Here is a 26,240-nt window from a genome sequence, read left to right on the forward strand (position 1 = left end):
CCCTGGTCCACTCCTCCATCACCCCCTACTCCTCAACCCCCACCTATGGCACCTCCCCATGCCCACGCAAAAGATGTAACATCTGCCCCTTCACTTCCGCTCTCCTCACCGTCCAAGGGCCCAAACACTCCTTTCAAGTGAAGCAGCATTTCACTTGCATTTCCCCCAACTTAGTCTACTGTATTCATTGCTCCCAATGCGGCCTCCTCTACATTGGAGAGACCAAACGTAAACTGGGCGACCACTTTGAAGAACACCTGCGGTCTGTCCGCAAGAATGACCCAAACCTCCCTGTCGCTTGGCATTTTAACACTCCACCCTGCTCTCTTGCCCACATGTCTGTCCTTGGCTTGCTGCATTGTTCCAGTGAAGCCCAACGCAAACTGCAGGAACAACACCTCATCTTCCGACTAAGCACTTTACAGCCTTCCGGACTGAATATTGAATTCAATAACTTTAGGTCTTGAACTACCTCCTCCATCCCCACCCCCTTTCTGTTTCTTCCCCCTTCCTTTTGTTTTTTCCAATAAATTATATAGATTTTTCTTTTCCCACCTATTTCCATTATTTTTAAATATTTTTAAATCTTTTATGTTCCCCCCACCCCCACTAGAGCTATACCTTGAGTGCCCTACCATCCATTCTTAATTAGCACATTCGTTCAGATAATATCACCATCTTCAACACCTATGTGTTCTTTTGTTCTGCTGTCTGTGACATCTTTTGATGATCTGCTCCTATCACTGCTTGCTTGTCCCTACAACCACACTACCCCCCTCCACTTCTCTCCCCCCACCCAACCAGCCCCCCCCCAACCCCAACACACACACCTTAAACCAGCTTATATTTCACCCCTTTCCTTGGATTCACCTAGTTCTGTTGAAGGGTCATGAGGACTCGAAACGTCAACTCTTTTCTTCTCTGCCGATGCTGCTGTTTTTGTTTTGGATGGTTGAAGGCTCGGGGGGAGAGCAGAGATATAGACAGAGTATTATTGGGTCAAGGGTAATGGGGGGAGATGCAAGGTGAATGGGGGAGATGAAGGATAATGTGATATGGGTGAAGGATGATGGGGGGAGCTTATGGGTATCAGAGGGTGGATCGAAGGTGCTGGACCTTCGTCAATATAAGATGTGCACCATTGTTTTACTTGCAATGTCACAATGCAGTCTCCCGGTGAGAGCCAGGACTCAAAGTGGGAGGAGGGTCTTCAGCAGTGGATGGAGTTACTGGCGTGTTTAGTGGGCCAACTAAACTAAATCCTAATAATCATTAGTCAACTGGATAGAGAACCATGTTCAGGTGCATTCTCACCTCTACAGTCAAACCCCCAAGACAGCAGCATTCCTCTAAGCCTCAACTTTAACACTGATTCCCAAAGATGCCTCCTACACAAATCAGGATCCTTATACCCTCCACAACAGATTACGTGAGACAATAAATGGTGATTTCTTGGGCCCACATCGTTGCAGTTGCTCAGGAATGAAATGTGATGCCTTTAAGTGCATGTGATAATTTCAGCAACTAGCAGCAAAATGAGAATACAACAAGCACAAACATGATATAATTATACATTTACAATTGAGGTTGATATTTACAGTGATTATACACCTGTGTCACCTTTGTGCCCCTAATCTTTCCTTATCATTCTTTTCCTAACATTACGCCCATATGCAGCCCCGACATCCACCTAGGCAATCCTGCCATCCCAGGAATTAGTCTGGTGCACCTTCATTGAACTCCCTCTATGGCAAGTATATCCCTCTTTAGGTAAGGAGACTAAAATTGTACACATTACTTTAGGTATGATCTCACCAAGGCTCTATACAATTGCAGCAAGACACCTCTACTCTGTATCCCCTTGCAATAGAGGCCAAAATACCATTTGCCTTCCTAATTGCTTGCTGCACCAGTGTGTTAGCTTTCAGTGACACATGGAGGGCACCCAGGTCCCTTTGGACATCAGCACTTCCCAATCTTCTCACCATTTAAGAAATGCTCTGCATTTTTGTTTTTTCTACCAATGTGGATGACTTCACATTTTTCCACATTATATTCCATCTGCCATGTTTTTGCCCACTCAGTTAGCCTGTTTAAATCCCCTTGAAGCCTCTTTGCATCCTCCTCACAACTCACATTCCCACTTAGTTTTGTGTCATCAGCAAACTTGGAAATATTACATTTGGCCCTCATACCTAAAGCATTGATATAGATTGTCAATAGCTGGAGCCTAAGCAATGATCCTTGTGGTTCCCCACTAGTCACAGCCAGTTTTCTCCTACTGTCTATTTTCTGTACATTAAAACAATTCTTAATCCATGCCATTATATTATTCGTAATCCCATGTGCTCTAATTTTTCTTACTAATCTCTTTTGTGGGACCATATCCAAAGCCTTCTGAAAATCCAAATACACCACATCCATTGGTTCCCCTTACCTATTCTGCTAGTTACATCCTCAAAACACTCCAACAGGTTTGTCAAATATGATTTCATTTTCATAAATCCATGTTGACTGTCCAATTCTACCATTATTTTCTAAGTGTCCAGTTATCACATCCTTTAGAATAGATTCTAGTGTATTCCCTACTCCTGATGTCAGGCTAACAGGTCTGTAGTTCCCTGGTAATTAATGCTGACCTAAGGGCCTCATTGTGCCTCCACAGGTATTGACCCAGCAGTGGCTGGGGACTCACCATCGGGGAGCATGACAAGCAAAGCCTGGAATATTTGCTTGTGGGCTTTCAGGGACGGGAACTCAGTGCCTGATTGAGTGACTCATCAATGGGGAGGGAACTGCTGAAAGCCAACTCCCTGCCCTTGCTGCTAACCCCCATCCTCCTCTTCCCATTACCCCATTCCTGCCTTCATTTACCAGTGCCTGGGTCCCTCCTTGATCCCAGGCCTCGGGTGGGTTGTACCACAAGATCCACACTGACGTGTGTTTTAAAGGACAGCCTAAAGGCAGGATCTGCATATGGTGAGATCCTGCTCAGGAGTGACCTGTGACCAGAACAGGGGAAATGGGTGGGGCAGCTGCCACCTGGCCAGAGGGTGAGATCGCACACAAGTGCTACTGCAGAGGATTCCGTTGAGGACTTTGATTGGGTGGCTTACAGAGAAAGGCTGATGGTATTCACACAGAAATGCTTGGTGCATTGGCAGGCTTGCCAGAAAACCAATGGTTATTATGAAGGGATATAGAGGAATCCAGCACTAATGTTGCATAGGATTTTGTTCAGAGATTGGAGCCCATCATTTTCAATGCAGAAGTGGTGCCCAAATCTATCACCACACTTGAGGATCCAAACGTAATTCAGTATCTGACGGTCAATGTCTCAGCTTCCACTACAGCACAAGCAGAAGCCACCCAATGTTTTTGCTGCAGTGGAAGCTCAGAGTGAGTCCATGCAATCTCAGCTTGTTGCCATGTAAGTGCAACTTGCTACCACAGTGTGTAAAGAGGCTGGCAGGGTCTCACAGTCGTTCAGCTCTCCAAAGCATCACTAGGTTTAATGAAGTGCCATGTATGGGAGTAGCAATAATTTCATGAAAACACACGTATGTGCTCTCTCAGGTTGGCAGAATTTATCCTCCTCCTTCTACTGCCACTCTGCCAGAGCCCCTACTGTTGCCTGCCAGTCATCCAGTACAAGTTGCTGCCCTTGCTAAGGTGGCTTAATCTGAAGCCAGGTGTTCCGGAGCCGGAACTGCACAAGGAAGTCTTGCAAGGTCATCTGCAGTCTCCCAAACAGAGGCAGTATCCATGCTGCAGACAATAGGGTAGCACTGTATAGGAGCAATAATGAAGTCAAAGACACCTGGAAAACAGCCACTAAAGAAATGAATTATGGTGATCAGTTGACTTTTGTTAGGTATAATGAATGTTTTAATTTATACTGTTGGTTTGGATTGTTTATTTTGTGATGGCTTTCAATTCAGCATTGTGGCCAAGAGGACTCTGTGATGGTCAATAACAAAGGAAAGTTAAGGTGTTGGAGTGTTGATGAATGCGGAATTGGCATCACAGTCAGATGAGGCGATCATGGATGGCCCGTATTGGTTATCCCCTCCCTTCCTCCTCCTCCTCAGCTGCTCATCATATGCCTAGTGGCAAGACCTTTGCCCTCATGATGGCAAAATTGTGCCGGGTGCAGTGGATCATGATGAATCATGACATACACTCTGGTGAGTATGGCAGGGCTCCTCCAGTACTGATCAGGCAGAGGAGTCATGTTTAATCACCCGAATGGTCTGTTCCATGGCATTGTGTGTGGAAACGTGGCTCTCATCATATGTATGTTGATTATGTGTGTGGGGGTTGTGCACCAGAGTTAGCAGATAGTGTTTGTTACCCAGCAGCCACCCTCTGGTTTCTTGTGGTGACTCAAATGCTGATGATATAATGTATTTGTGCAGAATAAAGACACCATGCTGATGCTAGGATACTGAGCAGTGACCTGCCTGACGTGATGAGCTTGATTGCACACCAGTTGGACATTGAGAAGTGATACCCCTCCCCATAGCAGTTCTTTATGAATTCAAAGGTGTCAACTACAAAGTGGCGTGTGTCAAGTCACTCAATAGGGAAACATGTTATCCTGGCAAAACTACATGCGGACTCTCCCTGCTTGCTTCTGGCAAAGAAGAATGAAATGTATTTATCTTGTTTTGCATATACAGTTTAGTGACCTTTACGCAAGAGGATGGCAGACTGAAAGATTTGACAAAAATCCAACCTGGAAGAAACAGATGGAAAAACATTTATAGCCATGGCTACCTCTACAGCCTCTGGCAATGCCATCTTCACCCTGCTCTGAGGCTGCAGGTCTGCCTTCAAGAGCTGACAGATTTCAGTGAGGACCACATTAGAGAAATAGAGATATCACACAGATTGTTCCTCAGTGAGGTTGAGGTAAAGAAAATCTCCCTAAAGAGGGTACACATGGCCTTCTTCTCCTCCTCCTCCCTCTTTGAGCACCTTGTCCTTCTCTGTGTCACTTTTGCTCATTCTCCTTGAAATTCATCAGACCAAGGTGGCTGGAAACTATTGGACCAATGGCAGGGAGAAAATGGTCTAAGCAGAACCCTTGACCCCAGAACCAAAGCCACACTACTCCCTGTAGACTTCAGCAACTTCAAGTAGCAGTACAAACCTCCAAACACTTCAACAATCAAATCAGCAATAGCCAGGAGAAATCACTCAGAATCTATCCCAGAAATAGTTGATAATCTTTTTAAATAGTGCTGATGGAGGGATCCTTCCTGCTGCTGAATACATGTTTAGCTTATGCAAGTTTAGGACAATAGGTAAGCTGGAACATGAAGGTCAAAAAACAGCATTACTACTTAGTCTACATATTCCCAGTGCCTCTGCCAAAGGTCTACCCAAAATGATGTCCAGCATGCCCAACACCAGCAGTGTGTGCTCACAAAGTGGATGCCATTTTGAATGTGATACAACCAAATTTAGTGGCCTCAATCTTAAATGCTCTAAATGACACATTAGCACATGAACAAAGCAGACAACTATTTTCTATCTTTACCACAAAAAGCCATAAATGAGCATCACTGAAAATCGAGTTTGAAGTAAGTTTTCAGATTCTAATTGCAGCTATGCCCTGCAGAAAAAGGCAAGAAATTTCTATTTTGCCATTTCTAGTTTGTTTTAATTTCCCAATTTGAAAAATCTAATGGAATATCAGAATCCATTAACAGATTAATGAAGAATTCAACATTACTTCCGCACCAAAAGTGACCATTATTAATAATACATCCTTAATATAAACTATAGTACAAATTACAAAATTTGCCATTGTTTAATACCAATTTTACGCTTCTGTCCATTGCAATTGACAAATCATATCACAATGAGATAAGATGTAGATCAATCAAATTAAGGAAACAAAATTCTTTCAGGGCATTATTTCATTTAACAATATAAAGAAATACTCAAATTTCAACACTAACATTTTAAATTAATAAATCTCAAAGAATGCCGTTCTGAGGACTATACTGCAAAGCTAACAGTTTTATTTCATAGTGTACTTAGAGAGTTATGGAAATGATAATCTCAGCTTCATTCCATCTGTCATTAGACTTAATAGTGTAGTAGAAAATTAAGCCAGACCATGGTGGAAACTTACTTTTGTTCTACAATCATGGGATCGTAGAATTCTGCAGTAATTCGATTTGCATACCAAGAAAAAGCAATTACAGATGCCAACCCTGTAGGGAATAGATTTGCATTAGTCCAAGTAGAATAAGTAATTACAGAACTGTAAATACCTTACACAACAGGTTAAATGCATGTCATAGGTAGCCCATTCCCTAACAGCTTGAAGTAAACATGAATTGAAGGGTTCAAGGTCATGAAATATTGGCCTGGCTGTAACAGCGCTTCACTTACACTCCCCCACCTTCTTTATGCTTTGGCATTGTATTTTTCAGTAATTGAAGAGCTAAAACAGTGCAGCACCCTCTATAGGGGATCTGTGAAAAGGCCAGGCAATGGTGTGTCCCCTCAAGCAACCAGATTAAGGAATCTTTACTGAGACATGCAGAGTCTAAACCTGGAAGTCTAAATTAGATCATTTAATTCAATGTAAAATCATATACAGAAAGCAAAATAGAGGGAAAGAAAGATGGGATTATAGAGGTAAAAGGGATAGAAAGGATAAGTTAGAAAAAATCCTTTAAAAACTTTTAAAAATCTCCAATAATAATCTGAAGCAATGATATTCTACACAGGTCAAAATAAATGTTCAGAGCCACAGAAGTTGTTTTGCAACAATTAAGACTTAACACGCCATTAAAAATCCTCTTACACTTTAGTGGGGAAGCCTAACTTTTTCCAGTGTGGTTAGTGGATAACTAATGGGTTAGAGGATAACCTTACAAACTTCTTTGTTTGCGAGTGGCAACACTCAGCAAAATACTGTTAGAACGAATCTTGTGGAGGTGCAGGACAAACTGGACAGCAACTTCCTGATTTGCATGCTTAACTGTGCATGTGTAGATGCTGGAAGTCATTGTTTGGATGAAAGTTCACAGAGCTGATACATTGAACTGGATTTTCATCCTCAAGGTGGGTTAAAGAGCGCCGGGAAAATTCAAGGTTTGGCCTGCCCACCTCGGGAGAAAGGTAGGATCTTGCTGGGGCCGGATGCTATCTGGAGTCAGGCCAGCCAACCTGGGAAGAAGTGCAAAGGCAGCCATAGGTGCTATGGGTTGTGAAGGCAGGCTGTTTAAAAGGCCCACCTTGATGCCCTGGGACCCAGTTAAAATAAAAACATAAAGGCCCTCCATCTTTCACCCCTCAAACCTCCATCACCCTCCAAACACTCCCCATGCCCCATACTCCTATGGCCCCTCATGTCCCCCATGGTTTGTTGCCTTTTAAATAAACTGCACTTTTAACAATTGCATCCTGAGTAAAACACACACTGAAAACCAGCCAAGGATTGGATATAACCCTCTTAAACACTTGTGACCATCCTTACCAGAAAAAATGAATAGCATTCCTGCGCAAATGGTAATTTTTCCTTTAATTTTCTCTGAGCCTCCAATTTTTGTGCACTTCATCCCCACCAGTGAAAATATGCAACCAAAAAATCCAAGACAAACAGCAGTAATCATGAGACCTCTGCAGACCTGTATATAAGCTGAATGAGAAAGAAATCAAACATTAGCAAATTTCAATTATTTAGTAAGATTTTGGTTATTTGTTATTTCTTGCATTAAAATTTAGGGTTTACAACAAATTGATTATGTGAAACATTTTTTCTGTCATATGCAAAGACCAATCATATTTTTTTTTAGTCATACACTTGTTCTACTGTCTACGTCCAAAGAGCACGATACCACAGGAGCTGGATAGAGTAGGAGAGAAGAGTAAGTAAATTAAGAAATAGCAACTACAAAATACCAAACATGGATTTTAAAAGCCTGTAGATTGTAGGAGGAATGAAATATTAAGGGAATGAAAGACTTCAATTCCAATTCAAAAGAATGGGATATAAATCTGGATTATAAATTTACAAGTTTTCCTGAATTAGTGTTTCACTTACAAGAATAAACCAATATTGAGGATATGAGGGCTTAATGTGAAGATGCAAGGACTAATGTCATGAAAGAGGATTAACTTCCAAGTGTATACTGGTAGTAAGGAACCTTGGACCACTGCCTATAATGCAGAAGGCATTCAATAGTAATAAAGAGTACATAAATGTCTACAGGTGAGTTTTGGAAAGAATCCTGTGAACATATGAAATGACATTATACTGCTGTGTTGTGAAAAAAAAACTTTCAAAATGGTTATTATCTGCTTATACAGAACCATTCATAGGCCTTATTGAAACAATAATGAAATGCAAATTGAAATTCAGCACATATGTAAAGTCGGCCTTGGAAAAAATATCCAAGAAGCAATTTTCAGTGGACACTAGGGACCCTTTAAATTGCATTGTGATCTTGATATTCCATTCCACACTGGAAAGAAGGGAGGAAGGGATAAACCAAGGGACTACAGGCCAGTCAGTCTAACCTCTGAGGTGGGGAAACTATTGGAAGAAATTCTGAGGGACAGCGTTAATCTACACTTGGAGAGGCAGGGATTAATCGGGGACAGTCAGCATGGTTTTGTTAGGGGGAGGTCATGTCTGACCAATTTGACTGAAATTTTCGAAGAGGTGACCAGGTGGGTAGATGAGGGCAATGCATTTTACTTAGTCTACATGGATTTCAGCAAGGATTTTGATAAAGTCCCACATGGGAGACTGATAACAAAGGTAAGAGCCCAGGGGACCCAAGGAAATTTGGTAAATTGGATCCAGAATTAGCTCAGTGGCAAGAAGCAAAGGATGATGGTCAAGCGGTGTTTTTGTGACTGGATGCCTGTGTCCAGTGGGGTTCCAAAGAGATCGGTGTTGGGTCCCTTGCTGTTTGTGGTATATATAAATGATTTAGACTTGAATCAGTAAGTTCGCGGATGACACAAAAATTGGTGGGGTGGTAAATAGTGAGGAGGATAGCCTCAGATTACAGGAGGATATGGATGGGCTGGTTAGATGGGCTAATCAGTGGCAAATGGAGTTTAATCCGAATAAGTACAAGATGATGTACTTGGGCAGGGCAAACAAGACACGGGAATACACAATGAATGGTAGGAACCTAGGAAGTACCGAGGATCAGAGGGGCCTTGGTGTGCACATCCACCTTAAGGTCGTAGGATAGGTAGATAAAGTGGTTAAGGCGGCATATTGGGATATTTGCCTTTATTAACCGAAGCATAGAATATAAGAGCAGGGAGGTTATGCTGGAACTGTATAAAATGCTGATTAGGCCACAGCTAGAATATTGTGTGCAGTTCTGGAATTCGCGTTATAGGAAGGATGTGATTGCACTAGAGAGAGTGCAAAGGCGATTTACCAGGATGTTGCCTGGGCTGGAGAGTTTTAGTTATGAGGAGAGATTGGATAGACTGGGGTTATTTTCCATGGAGCAGAGGAGTTTGAGGGGGACATGACTGAGGTGTATAAAATTATGAGGGGCATAGATAGGGTAGACAGGAAGGAATTTTCCCCCTTGGTGGAGGGATCAATAACCAGGGAGCATAGATTTAAGGTAAGGGACAGATTAGGGGTAAGGGGCAGGAGATTTGAGGGGATGTGAGGAAGAATTTTTTCACCCAGAGGATGATGGGAATCTGGAACTCACTGGCTGAAAGGGTGGTAGAAGCAGAAGCCCTAATAACATTTAAGAAGTATTTGGATGTGCACTTGCGATGCCACGGCATACAAGGCTATGGGCCTAGTGCTGGAAAATGTGATTAGAATAGTTAGGTACTTGTTTGACCGGCGCAGGCTTGATGGGCATTTTTCTGTGCTGTAGACCTCTATGACTCTATGACTCTAAATACATCTGTGTTAAATTGATGGGCACCTACTTAATATATGCAAACGAGGGTTTTATTCATTTTTCGAACCAAATGTTATTTTTAACAACCTATGCCATTCATCAGGCCTACAATAGACCCACAAATCATTGACAGTCAGCATGGCAACACTGAATGTTATCTAAAAGGATAATCGTCCAGGTAAATTGCTACTTTAATTTTGATTCCTAATGCATGGCTTTTGCTATTTTAGCTGAGTTGGCTGGTGTAACAGACATTAAAAGAGTACAATGAGCAGGAAGAGCTTTAACTGAACATGCAGTTCATGTGGCACGTCATGCAGGTCTGTGCAACAGCCACGATACCTTCATTCAGTGCCAATTCTCAATTAACCCCTCTGCTAGAAAACAGTATGCAGAATGCAGAGACAAAGGTTTATTTTACAGCTTTAGATCAGGAACTCTCTCCTCTATCCCCACCCCCCTTTCCGATCCCCCTTTTTCCAATAATTTATATATATTTTTCTTTTCCCACCTATATCCATTAATTTTAAATGTACTTCCATCGTCTTATCGCTACCTTTTAGCCTATTTCGATTAGCTCCCCCACCCCACCACCGCACCCCCCCCCCCAACCCAACCAGGGCTATCTGTCCTTTGCTCATCCTGATTTCTACCCTTAATGTCACCTATTAGCACATTCCTTAGCTAATATCTCCACTGTCAACACCTCTTTGTCCTTTTGTCTGTGACATCTTTTGGCTATCTCCACCTATCACTGGCCCTCTATCCAGCCCTACCTGTCCCACCCCCCCACCCACCACCCCCCCACCCCCTTAAACCAGGTTATATTTCACCTCATTTCTATATTTCCTTAGTTTTGATGAAGAGCCATACGGACTCGAAACGTTAACTGTGTTCCTCTCCACAGATGCTGTCAGACCTGCTGAGTTTTTTTCCAGGTATTTTTGTTTTTGCTGTTGACAAAAGTTTATCCCTTGCAGATGTAACTCATGACCCCTGCCAAGAATACCAACTCCCATCCGCCCCCCACGCCCAAGAATTCTGAGAGAAGATATATGTTAAAGTCATACCTTCATCAGAGCTCTGATAGGGCATGTATTAGCATCTTGAGCAACACTTATGCTGCAATATTCATTCCTGGCTGCAGTTGGTAACATTGACTGACCATTGCTGCTAATCTATGTCAATGTTTATATCAAGCTAATGGCAGATGCACTCTTCCACTGTCAACAACTTTATCTCCTTCCCAATAAGGCTTCAAAATAGGAAAACGGGAAGAGTAAGATTTATCTGTCTTGATAGAACAGCGGATCACAAGACCTCTTTTGACTAAATCATTTCTGATTTAGATTGTGTCAGGAATTTCGAAGACTGTGAAAATGTCAAGCGGAAGGCAGCAAAATCCGGCACCCCCCACCCAGTTCAGTGGTACCTCCCCCAAAACTTCCCCGCACCAACAATCTTTTCCAACACCAGCCCCAGTCCTTTCACTGTTCAACCCAAACACCAACGTGGGTTTTTCAGTTAAATCACATTGTTTGGACAATTTGTTGACTTTACCAATGTGGACCATATATAAGATGCGCTGCAACAACTCACCAAAGCTCCTTCAACAGCACCTTCCAAACTTTTGATCACTATTATCTCAGTGGGATGGTGGCATAGTGGTAATGCCACTGGACCAGTAGCCTAGAGGCTCAGACTAATTCTCTGTGGATGTGGGTTCAAATCCCACCATGGCTAATAGTGGAATTTGAATTGAGTTAATAAAATATGGAATGTTTATCTCAGTAATGAAAATGCTTGTTGTAAAAATCCAAATGATTCACTAATGGAAGGAAATTTGCCTATATATGACTCCACAGCAATCTGGTTGACTCCTTAACTGCCCTATAAAATAACCTAGCAAGCTCAAGGGCAATTAGGGATAAGCAATAAGTGCTGACCTTGCTGGCAATGCCTCCATCTCACAAAAGAATAAAAACAAAATCCAGATGTTTACATTGAAGCTGTCAGAGCTGGTGTCATTGGCTTGGCTCTGTTATTGAGGACTCACAGAGCTGACCACAAGTTGCATGGTCAACTGTACTTTCTCAACCTATCTACAATAACATTACACTTGATATGCAGGCTCCCCAACAGGTCTCCCTGAGAAAAAAGCTGAGCAAGTGCAAATCTCTCATTTTTTTTAAAGCTTGGCCTTGGAAGTTGTCATCTGTGTCCTCTGCAGCAGAGCTAGGATATAAGCTCACCCTCTAGAGAGGTGTGTCAGGCATCATTCTTTCCCCCTGCCCCTGCTCCTTCTTCCCCATGCACAGGAAATCACCAGTTTCACTCTCTAAACTTCATTAGCTAAAGTACGTAGACTGCCTATGATGGCATCAATGTTTACCAGAGTCAGACTGAGCGACGTTGGCTGGAATCTAATGGGAAGTCAGAGCGACTTCTGCTGCAGAGTGTAGCGGATAAACCCGCCGAATCACGCGACGTTCAGCTAATTAATTATGCAGCGACAAGGTTCACATTGAGTCTCATGGTGAGGTGGGCAGGAAGTTGGCAGCCCCAACGTCATGTCCAGGTGCCATATTTAAATGACACCTGGACAGCCATTCAGTCACTGTGCCAGGACCTTCGAAGACTGCAAATGTCAAGGGTCAAGCTCCGGCACCCCCCACCCAGTTCAGTGATACCTCCCCTGAAACTCTCCTCCAGGCCATCAGCAAAAGGAGGGAGGTCCTCTTTCCAAAGTTTGGGAGCAGAAGGTCCTTACATCTGATCACAGCGGCCTGGGAGGAGGTTGCTAGAGCAGTCAGCACCCATGCACTTCAAAGGAGGACCACACTGCAGTACAGGAAACAGGTCAATCATCTCATTCACTCCACTAGAGTAAGTGGAGTAAGTGAATCTTCAAACTCACATCAGCAGTGAATTTGTGCTATTCTGTCATGGGACATGTGCTCTGCCGACTAGGCCAGCATTTTTTGTTGTCTGTCACTAGTGCCCTTGAGAAGGTAGTGGGGAGCTGCCTTTTGAGCCACTTCAGTCCATGTGGTGTGGGTACACCCATAATGCTGTTAGGGAGAGGTTTCCAGGATTTTGACACAATAGTGAAGGGATAGCCATGCACTTTCAAGTCATGATAGTCTGTGGCTTGGAGGGGATCTTGCTGTTGGTGGTGTTCCCATGGCCTGCTGCCCTTGTCCTTCTGGGTGGTACAGGAAGGTTTCGGAAGGTGCTGCTGTTGAAGGAACCAGTGGTTGCTGCAGTGTAACTTGTTCATGGTACACATTGCTGCCACTGTGTTGTTGCAGATGGATGGGTTACGAATCAAGTGGGCTGTTTGGTTCTGGATGGTGGCCTAAGTGCTCTTGGAACTGCACTCATCCAGGCTATTGGAGTATTCCATCACATTCCTGACTTAAACGTTAAACATGACGCTTAGGCTTCCGAGAGTCAAAAGGTAAGTTAGGCGCCATGAATATCCCAGCTTCTGACCTGCTCTTTCATCCAACATGCTCAGACTCAATCCATTTGTCTTATTGCAGGAGAAGATGAACAGGAGGGAGAGAGAGAAGATGACTGATGAGTTTGAACCAGTCCAGGCAGTCACCCATTCTCTCCTCTCTCCATTCTAGGTGCCAGCAGGAAGATAGTGACACCAGTCCCCAGACCTGAAGTCAGCCCCAGCCCTCAGGAGACCTCAGAAGAGGACGAGGATGATTTCTCACCTGTACAGCTGTCACAGCATTCACCTGCCCCTCCACCAACCCAGAGACACACACCTCGGTGGGTCATCTATCTAGTTTAGGCTCTGGCTGACACTCTGGTGGTCACTGCACAGACGTGTGTTCATAGCAGGAGATAGTGACAGCCAAGGTCTGTGGCAGTCAGGACTGCTGGAGAAGAAGCCTCTGCTAAATCTGAGTCAGATGATGAGCCTCTGGAAATGGCCACGGAGAGGATGCTGGACTAGCAGTAAGATGCAGGGGAACATCAGGCAGACATGTCAGAAGGCCCCAACAGTGGCACATGAGGCAGACTCCATGCTCGTGCTCTCTGATATAATGGCTATGACATGTGAGCACATCAAAGTCTCCATTCGGAGGACAGATGATGCCTTGGAGAATCTATTCCAGCAGAATGCTCAATTTCTGTTCAGGATATGCTCGGACCTGAACTTCATTGCTGTAACTACGGGTGAGCTTTTGCAGTGGCTATGCAAGAGGAGGACAGGGCACTTCAACCTACCTTCTGCTTAAGGAGTCAGAAAGAGGCCCTCGGACACCCAAAGGGTGGCGTGTCAAGCGCAGACCCCGGGGGCACCCAGAAGACTCCAAGGGTGTTCAGACGTTCCCAATCCTCTCTGCCTGTGACCCCATCAGCTGCAGCTGGTCAGGCAGAGGAGGGGGCACCTGCCCCTGAACGGAGACCCAAAGCAGGCTGGGGCCATTCAGGCCTCAGCCCTCCAGAGGATGCCCGCCAAAGTCATCTCAGACAATAGAACACTGTAATCAGCAGGCTGCCTCCACCTCTGCTGCAGATGTTGGATATGCAGCCACATGTTGCGGCAGAGTAAGGAAAATTGAAAAGTATTGAATGAGCACTGGTGACACAGGTGTTCAATCATTATACATAGTTTTAGAGCTCCCAAATATATGTTACCTTGCACTGTTTGGAAGTCTCCTGTATTCATTCTTGCTTCTGGAAGTTTTAATCGAGGTGCACACTCCACCCCTTCAAAGGCTGGACTGGATGAAGGATGGGCCTTCCTAATACATGGCTGTGCATGAAGAAATCATTCTTTGACAAAGGTGATGACTTCCATGTTCAGGAAGCCTCCCACTTGCACAATTCTGCTTGTGTCCACTGCCCTCGAGACTCTATGGAGAGACCTTGTCATAACGGAAAGACTAACCACATGAGCCCTTGTCAGGCAGGTCCATTCCCCTGGGAGGAATGAGGTTTGCAGTCATGACTTGCCTGCCATTCACCTGATTGCCCCTTGTAGGCACCCTCCCCCCTCCCTTCCCCCCTTCTCCCTTAACTCTGACTGGAGCCAATGGTTCATAGTGTACAGCAGCTCTGCAATATGCTGGAGTTTCATTGTTGTGAGAACACTCTGGGCCTTCATGAAATAGTGAGGAATAGCAAATGAGAAAGCTCTCATAATTCTCCACATGATTGTTAGGGTTTCCATTTAGTAGTTTAGTAATGCTGAACTTGAACTCAACCCACCTGAGCAGACCCTTCCCCCCAATGATGTTTTGCACTTGGACATAAAAGGTGTTGCCTTGGTCTGGAGTGTTTCATTTCAAACTGTCTCCACCACCTTTTATCCTCCCCCCTGACACCCAGGACCCTATCACTGATGCATATGCCTTCCCTCCCTGCTGAGCCCCTCCCGGTCACCGTTCCTATGCCCAGCCTGATCGTCCCCACTCCTATGATCCATGTCACCATCCTTGACCCCTCAACGACCCCCCCGATGAGAACTATACCTGCAATACCCAGACCCTGACCCTCCCACCCTACTGCATCCCACTCCCACTCTCACAGTCTCTGTATCCTCATATCACCAGTACTCCCAGTTCTCCCCTCAGGATTCCAATATTGACTCAACTGGCCCCTCCTGCTGAACACTCTGGCCCCACCCCAACCCCATTCCCCTTCATGCCTCCCTTCCCCCCCACTCCTCTTCATGCCTTCCTTCCCCCCCATTCCCCTTCATGCCTCCCTTCCCTCCTCACTCTGTCCACACTCCACACCACCCCCCCACCCCCTCGCTTGCATCCAGACCCCCGGCCGTTACTCTCATCCAGAATCCCCTCCCATCTCTTGTTAACATCCACACCCCCCACCCCCCCAACCTCTTGTTCTCATCCACCCTTCCTTCTGCTCCTTTGGACCCCCACCTTTGAGTCTTGCACACAACATCACTGCACCTTTGTGTCTCCCGTGCATACAGTACCTGTGGCCAGCTCAAGTGGTGCAGCCAGCTTCGACTCCAAGTAAGTGCCTTAAAAATTTTCCCTCACTCGATGCAAGCTATTAATGTCTGGTTGGGTTACAGAACATGCGAATTCCCTCTGGCATTTTGCCAGATGATTTGACAGGGCACACAATTCCAGTCTGTTGTGCTTTAAATGAGCATGCATGAGATGCAAAGTGGGATCCTGCTGAGCTTTCACCTGCCCCTCCACCAGCCCAGAGACACACACCTCGGTGGGTCATCTATCTAGTTTAGACTCTGGCTGACACTCTGGTGATCACCACACAGACGTGTGTCCATAGCAGGAGGTAGTGACAGCCAAGGTCTGTGGCAGTCAGGACTGCTGGAGAAGAAGCCTCTGCTAAATCTGAGTCAGATGATAAGCCTCTGAAATGGCCATGGAGAGGATGCTGGACTAGCAGTAAAATGCAGGGGAACATCAGGCAGACATGTCAGAAGCCCCCAACAGTGGCACGTGAGGCAGAGAAGTCCATGCTCATGCTCTCTGATATAATGGCTATGACATGTGAGCACATCAAACTTTTTTCCTATATTGCTACCAATTCTATGATGCCAGAATACTGACAGTCATATGCTCCATTACCTCTGCCCACTATTACAGGACTTTCCAGTAATGCACTCTGTGCCTTTCTGCCAGGGACAACACCCACCTCTAATACTGAAACCACAACAACACTGCCTAAGTAACAGGAAACCATAGAAACAGACATTATTTTTACAACATCTGTTATTCACCCTAGATTAAAGGCAGAAGCACTAAGAGTTGCAGGTTGCCTTTAAATCATGGAACCTCGCTAAATTTCTATCCCAAGTTACAAGTGTAAGTAGGGCTGAGAGCTTGCACTTGCTGTGAAAAAGGAGCATGCACCTTAAAATGACCTTATTTTATATTATCAAGTTCAGAAGCTCAGATGCCTGCCCACTTTGTGCCTGTTTTTGTTGAGGGTTAAGATAAAAGTGTCCCATGAGACCATAGCTGTAGGAGCAGAATCAACAACTCACCCATCAATTCTGCTCTGTCACTCAATGAGATCATGGCTGATTTGATAATCCTCAACTTGACTTTCCTGCCTTTTCCCCATAACCCTTGATTCCCTTACTGATTAAAAATTTGTCTATCTCAGCCTTCAGTATACATAATGACCCAGCCTCTATAGTCCTCTGCGGTAAAGAATTCCATAGATAGACAACTCCTGGAGAGAAGAAATTCCTCCTCATCTCCATTTTAAATGGGTGCCCCCTTACCCTGAGATTATACCCTCTGGTTCTAGACTCTCCCACAAGGGGAGAGCATCTAACTGTCAAGTACCCAACTTTGTTCTTCTCCGCTGATGCTACCAGACCCCTGCTGAGTTTTTCCAGGTAATTCTGTTTCTGTTTTTGATTTCCAGCATCCGCAGTTCTATGTTTTTAACCCTAAGAATCATGTAGGTTTCAATGAGGTCACCTCTCATTCTTCTAAGTTCCAGTGAGTATAGGCCCAACCTGCTCAACCCCTCTGCATAAGAAAATCCATCCATACCTGGGATCAATCTAATGAACCTTCTCTGGACTGCCTCCAATGCCAGTATATCTTTCCTTAGATAAGGGGACCAAAATTGTTCACAGTATTCTAGGTGTGATCTAACTACTGCCTTGTATAGTTTTAGCAAGACTTCCCTATTTTTATACTCCATTCCCTTTGATATAAAAGCCAACATTCCATTTGCCTTCCCTATTATCTATTGAACTTGTATGTTAGCTTTTTGGGATTCATGCACAAGGACTCCCAAATCCCTCTGTGCTGCAGGTTTCTACAGTCTTTCTCCATTTAAATAATATCCAGCTCATCTATTCTTCCTGCCAAAGTTCATAATCTCACAGTTTCCCACATTATATTCCATCTGCCAAGTTTTTGCCCACTCACTTAACCTATCTATATACCTCTGTGGACTCCTTGTGTCGTCCTCAACACTTGCCTTCCCACCTATTTTTGTGTCACCCACAAACTTGATGATAGTACATTCATTTCCCTCATCCAAGTCATTAATGTATATTGTAAATAATTGAGGCCCCAGCACTGATCCCTGTGGCACCCCACTAGTTACAGGTTGCCATTCCAAAAATACTCCCCTTATCCTAATTTTCTGTCTTCTATTAGTTAGCCAATCCTCTATCCATGCTAATATACTCCCAACACAAGGGCTCTTATCTTATTAAGTAGACTTATGTGCTGTACCCTATCGAACGCCTTTTGGAAATCCAAATATATTACAGCTACTGGTCCCCCTTTATCTATCATGCTTGTGACCTCAAAGAATTTTAATAAATTTGTCAGGCATGGTTTTCCCCTTCATGTAGCCATGCTGACTTTGCTTGATTGGATTATGTATTTCTAAATACTCTGCTATTACATCCTTTATAATAGACTCCAACCTGTTCCCAATGACAGATATTAAGCTAACTGGCCCATAGTTACCCTGTTTTTTGTCTCCCTCCCTTTTTGAATAATGGTGTTACATTGGCCATTCTCCAATCCTCTGGGACTTTTCCAGAATCTAAGGGTTCTTGGAAGATTACTACCAGTGCATCCACTATCTCTGTAGCTACTTCCTTTAATATCCTAGGATGCGACCCATCAGGTCCAGGGGACTTATAGGCCTTTAGCCCCGTTAGCTTCCCTAGTACTTTTTCTCTAGTGATAGTTATTGTATTTATTTCCACACCCTCTTTTGCCCCTTATTTAGTATTTTTGGAATGCTATTAGTATCGTCTACCATGAAGACTTAAGCAAATTATTTATTCAATTCTTCTTCCATTTCCAGTTCCCCATTATTATTTCCCCAGCCTCATTCTCTAAGGGGCCAATGTTCACTTTGGCCTTTCTCTTCCTTTTTATATATTTAAAGAAGCTCTTTTTGTCCGTTTTTATATTACTTGATAATTTCCCCTCAAAAGTTTATTTTCTCCCTCGTCATTATCTTTTGTTCATCTTTTCTTCATTTTTAAAACTTACCCAATTCTCTGGCTTACCATTAATCTTTGCCACATTGTATGATTTTCTTTCAATTTTACTTCCTTGGTTGACCATGGTTGGTGTATCCCCTTCCTTGAATCTGTCTTCCTCACTGGGATATATCTTTGTTGTGAGTCATGAATTATTTTATTAAACGTCTGCCATTGTTTATCAAACGTCTTTTCTGCTAAACTCCTTTCCCAGCCCATTCCAGCCAACTATGCCCTCTTTCCATTGCAATTACCCTAATTTAAGTTTAGCACATTGTTTGTGACCCAAGTTTCTCACTCTGAAATTGAATGCTAAATTCTACCATATTCTAATCACTGTTTCCCAGGGGATCCTTTAATTTGAGATCATTTATTAAACCTGCATGCAGTCGTTAGTGGAAAGAATGAATTTACATTTATACATTACCTTACACATCCCCATGATGTTCCAAAGCAGTTCACAGCTAACAAGCTGCTTTTGATGCGTAATCACTTTTATTGTGTAGGCACTTATGGCAGTCAATTGCACACAGCAAGTTCTCATGAACAGCAATAAAATAAATGACGAGCTAATTTGTTTTGATTGTGTTGGTTGATAGATAAATCAGGATAACTCCTCTGTTCTTCTTTGAATAGTGCCATGGATTTTTTTTTACAGCCAACCAAAAGTGTCTTAGTTTAACATTTCAATTAAAAGGCAGACTACCTGACAATGCAGCCCCTCCTCTGTACTGGACGGACTCGAATGTCAGCCTAGATTAAATGTTCAAATGTGCTCAATTAGTGCTGAAATCCTGGAGCTTGAATGCATTACTTTCTGATAGGGTTGAGGGTGCTACCTCTGAGGTACTCTCGTACTATTCAATTGTGTATGTGAGATAAAGCAGGGGAATAAGGTAGCAAACATATCTTAAAAACATCAAAGACAAATGTAATAGAGGCATAGTTGAGGCTAATAGAAATGACAGTTGTCTCTATTGCAAGATGAATGATCATTGCTTGACACAGAGAAACACCAAGTAGGAAGCAGAAAGAATCCCATTGGAAAGTGTTCAGGAGAAAGTTGTCAGGTAATCAATCCCAAACACCATTCTCCCTCTGGAAGTCTCTTCTTTCAACCAAAATTCTTCCCTAAAAGGAGACAAAAGAGAAGGCTATCAGGAGTAGCAAAAACCAAAGATGATATTAAGGATAGTGCAAGGGTGGGAATCTTTGCAACAAATGTAGGAAATATGACTTAGAGGAAAATTACATGATAATGTCTTTAAAATGATGTATTTATTCTAACCTTACCTGTGACAGATAAATATATTTTAGTTCAAGGAATGATGATTATTATATATATATGATGCGTAATCTTTCTTTACAATGACCGCCACTTTTTAAATGTTCATTTTGGTGTGTCTCAAAAAGTTGATGCAAAGGCAATATTCTTCTTGAGTTGAATTTCAGTTGATCCTCAAAATTTTTGATATTCTAGCATAATGAGGAGGTTTGGAGCGGTATTGCTTTAACCAGAGCCATTCTGTCGTAGGTAATATTTGTAAAACATTTTTCAGTGCACTCATTTCCCCATGCATTTGATTAATGTTACATTGCAGTGTTTTAAAATGTATATGGCTTCTTACATTTGAAGTGAAGGTGCTGCTCCTATGTGCGCCGGGAATTGTGATGATGAATCAACATCAGCTGTACACTCTGACTAATGTGTCCTCTCATTTGGTTATACCAGATATTGTACACTGCTGCTCAGCCAAGTACTGAATGACCTTCTCCCTACATTCGTTGTGTATAATAGCTTCTGCTTCCAAGCCTTCCTCAGCTGCACCAGAATCATTGTGCAAATCAGACACCTCTTCCTTTGAGTTGCCAACTGATTTTTTTTGTTCTTATTCCTCACTGAAGGATGAAGATGTTGATAAATCATCTTGAATATTGCTGAAAAGAGAGACAGCTTGCTGAAGCTTTTCATCTTGCATTCGTTAGGACAACTTCCAAATTTCAAATGATCACAACAATTTATACTACAGGAGAAAAGGGTGTTGATTGGTTGGTAAATCGACTCTGATTAGATGAGATATTGCCATGAAGAAAGCAACGGGAAACTGTAAGTCCCGAGTAATTCAAAAAGGTGCACAGCTTGAACATATTCCTTTTGTTTTCAGAGACCAAACAATGAGCGGTAAGTGGGATGTGAGAAGGAGAATTGGATATGAGCACACAGTCATTCTCCCTCATTCCATCCCTGCACTGACCATAGCCTCAATCATGGCTAATCAAATGCTGGTGAGCACTGTCTCCTCTATTGGGGTGAGGACATATAGCTGTGTGTCCCCAACCACCCCACCCCCATCCCCCTCAGTTAACTGCTGCTGCCTTTGGTTGTTCAACACCTTGTCCTTCAAATGAGAGGAAAGTGTGTCAGTGAGTGTTATGGTTGAGCAGCTGTGTGCAGGATGTGAGATGTGGCTATGAGGCTTACAGCTATGCTATGTGTATGAAGCTGAGGTGGAATTATGCATATTAGTTATGCATGATGATTAACTGAGATTGTTGGGAGGTGAGAGATGAGGGTATGGCGCATTGAGCAGTGTGTGAAGCTCATGGTTGGTAGTTATCGCAGTTGGAGGAATGTGGCATATGATGATGTTTTCACTAACCTTCACCACTTGTGTGAGGTCATTGAACTTCTTTTGGTACTGCATCCAGGTTCTTGGGGCTACATTGACCTGCACTGATTATCTCCTCTAATTATTTTCTCAGAGTATGTCTGGATGGCCTCCTGACCCCATATAGGTAGAGGACCTCTCCCATCCTGTCTATCTCCTGTACCAAGGCCCCCAGTGCTGCATCAGAGACATTTAAAACCCTTTCTGCCATGTTGTGCCATTCCCATGTCCTTCCCAGGTCATAGTCGCTTGTGCAATGATTTTTATCATCTGCTCCAGCCAAAATGCACCATCTCTTTAAGGAGTAGAATCTGGCATTAGGTAGTGAAGGCTAACTTGACCTTGTGCTAGCTTCTCATGATTTTTCACCCCTTACTCAGGCATGCAACCACTCAGCATCGTGCTGAGCTTCAGCTGCACACTGCAATCATTGTGATTCCCCCATGCCCGTATTTTGGGCCTCATCCAATTTTTCCCCTTCAGTGTTTTGTCCGACCATCACTGATATATTTCAAGCAGCCTTCAAGTGCTTGAAGTTTTAAAACATAACTTTTTAAACTTTTAAGTTGATAAATCCCCTAGACCTGATGATCTTCATCCCAAGCTGTTGAAAAAGGTGGCTGTAGACCTGTTGGCCTGACATTAGCTCTCTAGATCTATTCTAAAGGACGTGATAACTGGACACTTTGAAAATAATGGTAAGATTGGGCAGAGTCAATTATGGAATTATTGAAGGGAAATCATGATCAGAATTTTGCCCTTGTTGGGTGGGTTCGGCGGTGCCGGTTGGGAAGCTGACCACTGCCCGTGATCGGGGCCGGAAGGCGATTTCATGCTGGCGGGCCAATTAAGGCCCGCCCAGTGTGAAAGGTGGCTGAAGAATCTCCGAGAAGGGACAGGTGGGGGCAGGGACCTATTGTCCGCCAGGTCCAATGGCCCATTCAAAAGTGGTGCAGGCAGCCCCAGGGAGGCTGCCTGCACCAGAGTTGCAGCAGCGACATGGCTGTGAACCAGGAAGGAGAATCCATGTGGGAGATGAGGTCGGCGGGGCAGTTGGCCCTGCATTTCTCTGAATCTGCACCTTATGATCACACAGTATCTGCACGTTCATGGAGTAGAATCCCTTCCTGTTGACGAAGGCTCCCAACGCATCCACTGGCGACTTGATGGCCACATGTGTGCAGTCAATGGCACCCTGGACATGGGGGAACCCAGCTATCGCTGCAAAGCCTCTGGCTCGCTTAGCCTGCTGGCCTCATCCGTGTGGAAATTAATGAAAAGCAATGCACGCCTGAACAGAGCTTCTACCACCATTTTGATGCAATTGTGGGCAGCTGATTAGGAGACTCCACACAGATCCCCCACTGAGCCCTGAAAAGAGCCGGAGGCATAGAAGTTGAGGGCCACTGCGACCTTCAGAGCCACTGGCATGGGGTCTCCACCCACACAGTTGGAGATGATCTCAGGCCCAATCATCTGACAAATGGAGTTAATGGTCTCCCTGGAGAGGTGGAGCCTCCTTTGGCATTGCATCTCAGACATATTGAGGTTGCTGCATTGCTGCCTGTAAACCCAGTGATAGGATAGTGCCGTCTTCTGCGGCCCCTTCCACCTTGGACTTCCTGCTGGCCCTGCCCCACTGCCTCCCCTCCACCCCCCCACCCACCACCCCGTGCCTATGCCTCTCTTCCCACAGATCAATCCCCTAGAATCTGCACTGGGGCACCTGGCCTCCTCTCCCTTCTGCAACTCTGTTGCTCCTCAGAGGAAGTGCCTCCAGCAGGGACCATAATCTCCATTACCAGGCTTATGGAAGGCTGTTTGATACCTGGAAGGGCTCAAATAGTCTGAATCCTCCAGGGGCCTGGAAGACAACAATAAGTCCTGAACTGAAGCCTAGAAATGCTCAGAATGAAGCTCTGAAGCGAGATGAAGCTGTCCAGTTCAAATAAGCAATCAGCAGCACACGATCTCCAAAACTCCTCATTACTCACATTGACAATAATGCAGACCCTTCTTATCCCACCCATGGATGAGGTTTTGCAAATTGTGGCCTGCCCACCTGCCTGTTTTGCCCACGCGACGGCTGAGAAATTGCACTGGCTACATAAAATCACCAGCAATTGGGTGTCAAGGGCCTTAACTGGCCTCTTAATTAATGGCAGGCTTGGCTCCACCTCCTGTGCATGCCAGCTGTCCGAAATATTGCAAGAGTGTGCGTCGATATCAGGAGGCTTGGCTGATATCAACATGCGTTATTTCAAGCTCGGGCAGGTAGGGCATGTGCCCACCCGCTGAGCACAAAATTCTGCTCCATGTTTAAGAAACTTGTTGGAGTTTTTTGATAATGTAACCAGCAGAATAGATAAGGGGAACCAGTGGATGTGGTGTAGTTGAATTTCAGAAAGCTTTCGATAAGATCCCATAAAAGAGGTTAGTAAGCAAACTTCGAGCACATAGGATTGGTGATAACATACTGGCATGAATTTAGAATTGGTTAACAGACAGAAAACAGAGTGGGCATAAACAGGTTATTCTCAGGTTGGCAGGCTGTGAATAATGGGATACTACAAGGATCAGTGATTGGGCCCCAGCTATTCACAGTCAATGAGCTGGATGTGGGGTCCAAATGTAATATTTCCAAGTTTGATGATGATACAAAAACTTGGTGGGAATGTAAGTTGTAAGGAGGATGCAAAAAAGTTTCAACGGGATTTAGGCAAGCCAAATGAGTGTGCAAGAACAAGGCAGATGAAATATAATGTGGAAAAATGTGAAGTTATCCACTTTGGTAGGAAAAACAGAGAAGCAGAGGATTTCTTAAATGGTGAGAGATAAGGAATTGTGAGAGATGAGGACATGTTGATCTCCAAAGGGACCTGGGTGTTCTTGTTCATAAGTCATTGAAAGCTAACATGCTGGTGCAGCAAACAATTAGGAAGGCAAATGATATGTTGGCCTTCATCACAAGGGGATCTGAGTTAAGGAGTAAAGATGCCTTGCTGCAATTGTACAGAACCTTGGTGAGACCGCACCTGGAGTATTGTGTGCAATTTTGGTCTCCTTACCTAAGGAAGGATATACTTGCCATAGAGGGAGTGCAATGAAGGTTCAACAGACCTGGTTCACGGTGGGATGGTAGGATTGTCCCATGATCTAGTTGAATTACAGGACAGGTTCATGGGGCTGAATGGCCTACTCCTCCTATTTCCTATGTTCCTAACTACAGTGCACTATTTACTTTGATAATTTTCAATTATATATGGTGCCTCTAATGCCCATAGTTAAACATTTAAGTTTGGCAAATTACATAACTAGCACTAAGATTAGATTTGATTTTAAATTTCCGTAGTGGCAGCAAGTGGACGGTAGCAGATCAATCATTTGTCATATACCCTGTCCTTTCTATTGATTCCATTTATAATGGAAAGCCAATCTGTTACTATCCATTTCTCATCACCACTGAAATTTAAAATCAGGACACTGTACTTGGTTATATTTTCTGTTCTTTGGGGAGAAGGTATTTTAAAAAGGTAAGATGACTCATTTATAATACAATGGAAATATACCACGCAGAAGGTAATTTGGCCTATCAAGCTGGTGCCGATTTCAGTTGGCCCCACTCGTTTGTTCTTTCAGAATAGCCGTATAAATTCTTAAGAGGTCCAATTCCCCTTTGAAAGTTACTATTGAATCTGCTTCTATAACCTTCTTATGGACTGCATTTCAGATTATAACAACTCACTGAGGGGTAAAAAAATTTTCTTCACCTCCCTCTGGTTGTTTTGCCAATTATTTTGACATTTGTAGCTCCTAATTCACAGAATCTGAAAGGTTACAGCACAGAAGGAGGCCATTTGGCTGTCATGTCTGCGCTGGCTCTCTGAAGGAGCAATTTACATAGTGCAATTCTCCCCGCTTTCTCCTTCTCATCCCGCATATTCTTCCTTTTTAGATAATAACCCAATTCCCTCTTAAATGCCTCCACCACAATCTCAGCTAGTGCGTTCCAGTTCCTAACCGCTTGATGTGTGAAGAAGTGTTTCATGTCTCCATTGCTTCTTTTGCCAATCACCTTAAATCTGTGCCCTCTTGTTCTTGATATAGGACTGAGATGAGGAAAAATTTCTTCACTCAGAGAATGGTCAACCTATGGAATTCTCTACCACGGAAAGCTGTGGAGACCCGGTTACTGAGTATATTCAAGAAAGGAATTGATACATTTTTAGGGGCATCAAGGGGTATGGAGAGAAAGCGGAAATATGGTGTTGAGATAGAGGATCAGCCATGATCATATTGAATGGTGGAGCAGGCTTGAAGGGCCGAATGCCCTACTCCTGCTCTTAGTTTCTATGTTTCTATCCTTTCACCAATGGAACAGTTTGCCCCTATGTACTCTGTCAAATCTCCTGTCAACTTTCTCTTCTCCAAGGAAAACAGTCCCAACTTCTCCAATCTAACTGAAGTTCCTCATCCCTCGAATCATTCTCATGAATCTTTCCTGCACGCTCTCTAATGCCTTCACATTTTTCCTGAAATATGGTTCCAGAACTGGATACAGTACTCCAGTTGAGGCCGAATCAGTGTTCTATACAAGTTTAACAGAACCACCTAGCTTTTTTTCCAAGTCAGGATGGTGAATGGCTTGGAGGGGCCCTT

At 43.9% G+C, this 26,240-nt stretch overlaps 1 protein-coding gene across 1 annotated transcript in view; it reads right to left on the bottom strand.

Annotated features, from left to right (window-relative positions):
• Positions 1 to 26,240, bottom strand: part of LOC121283926 (claudin-10-like) — a 106,333-nt gene that overhangs the window by 24,123 nt on the left and 55,970 nt on the right. Inside the window, exons 2-3 of the mRNA XM_041198729.1 lie at positions 7,502 to 7,663; positions 6,146 to 6,227 (exon numbers count right to left, since the gene is read on the bottom strand). Coding sequence (XP_041054663.1) covers positions 6,146 to 6,227; positions 7,502 to 7,663 — 244 coding nt within the window. The remainder of the gene's footprint in view (positions 1 to 6,145; positions 6,228 to 7,501; positions 7,664 to 26,240) is intronic.

The sequence above is a fragment of the Carcharodon carcharias genome, chromosome 11, assembly GCF_017639515.1.
Source record: "Carcharodon carcharias isolate sCarCar2 chromosome 11, sCarCar2.pri, whole genome shotgun sequence".
Classification (NCBI taxonomy): domain Eukaryota; kingdom Metazoa; phylum Chordata; class Chondrichthyes; order Lamniformes; family Lamnidae; genus Carcharodon; species Carcharodon carcharias.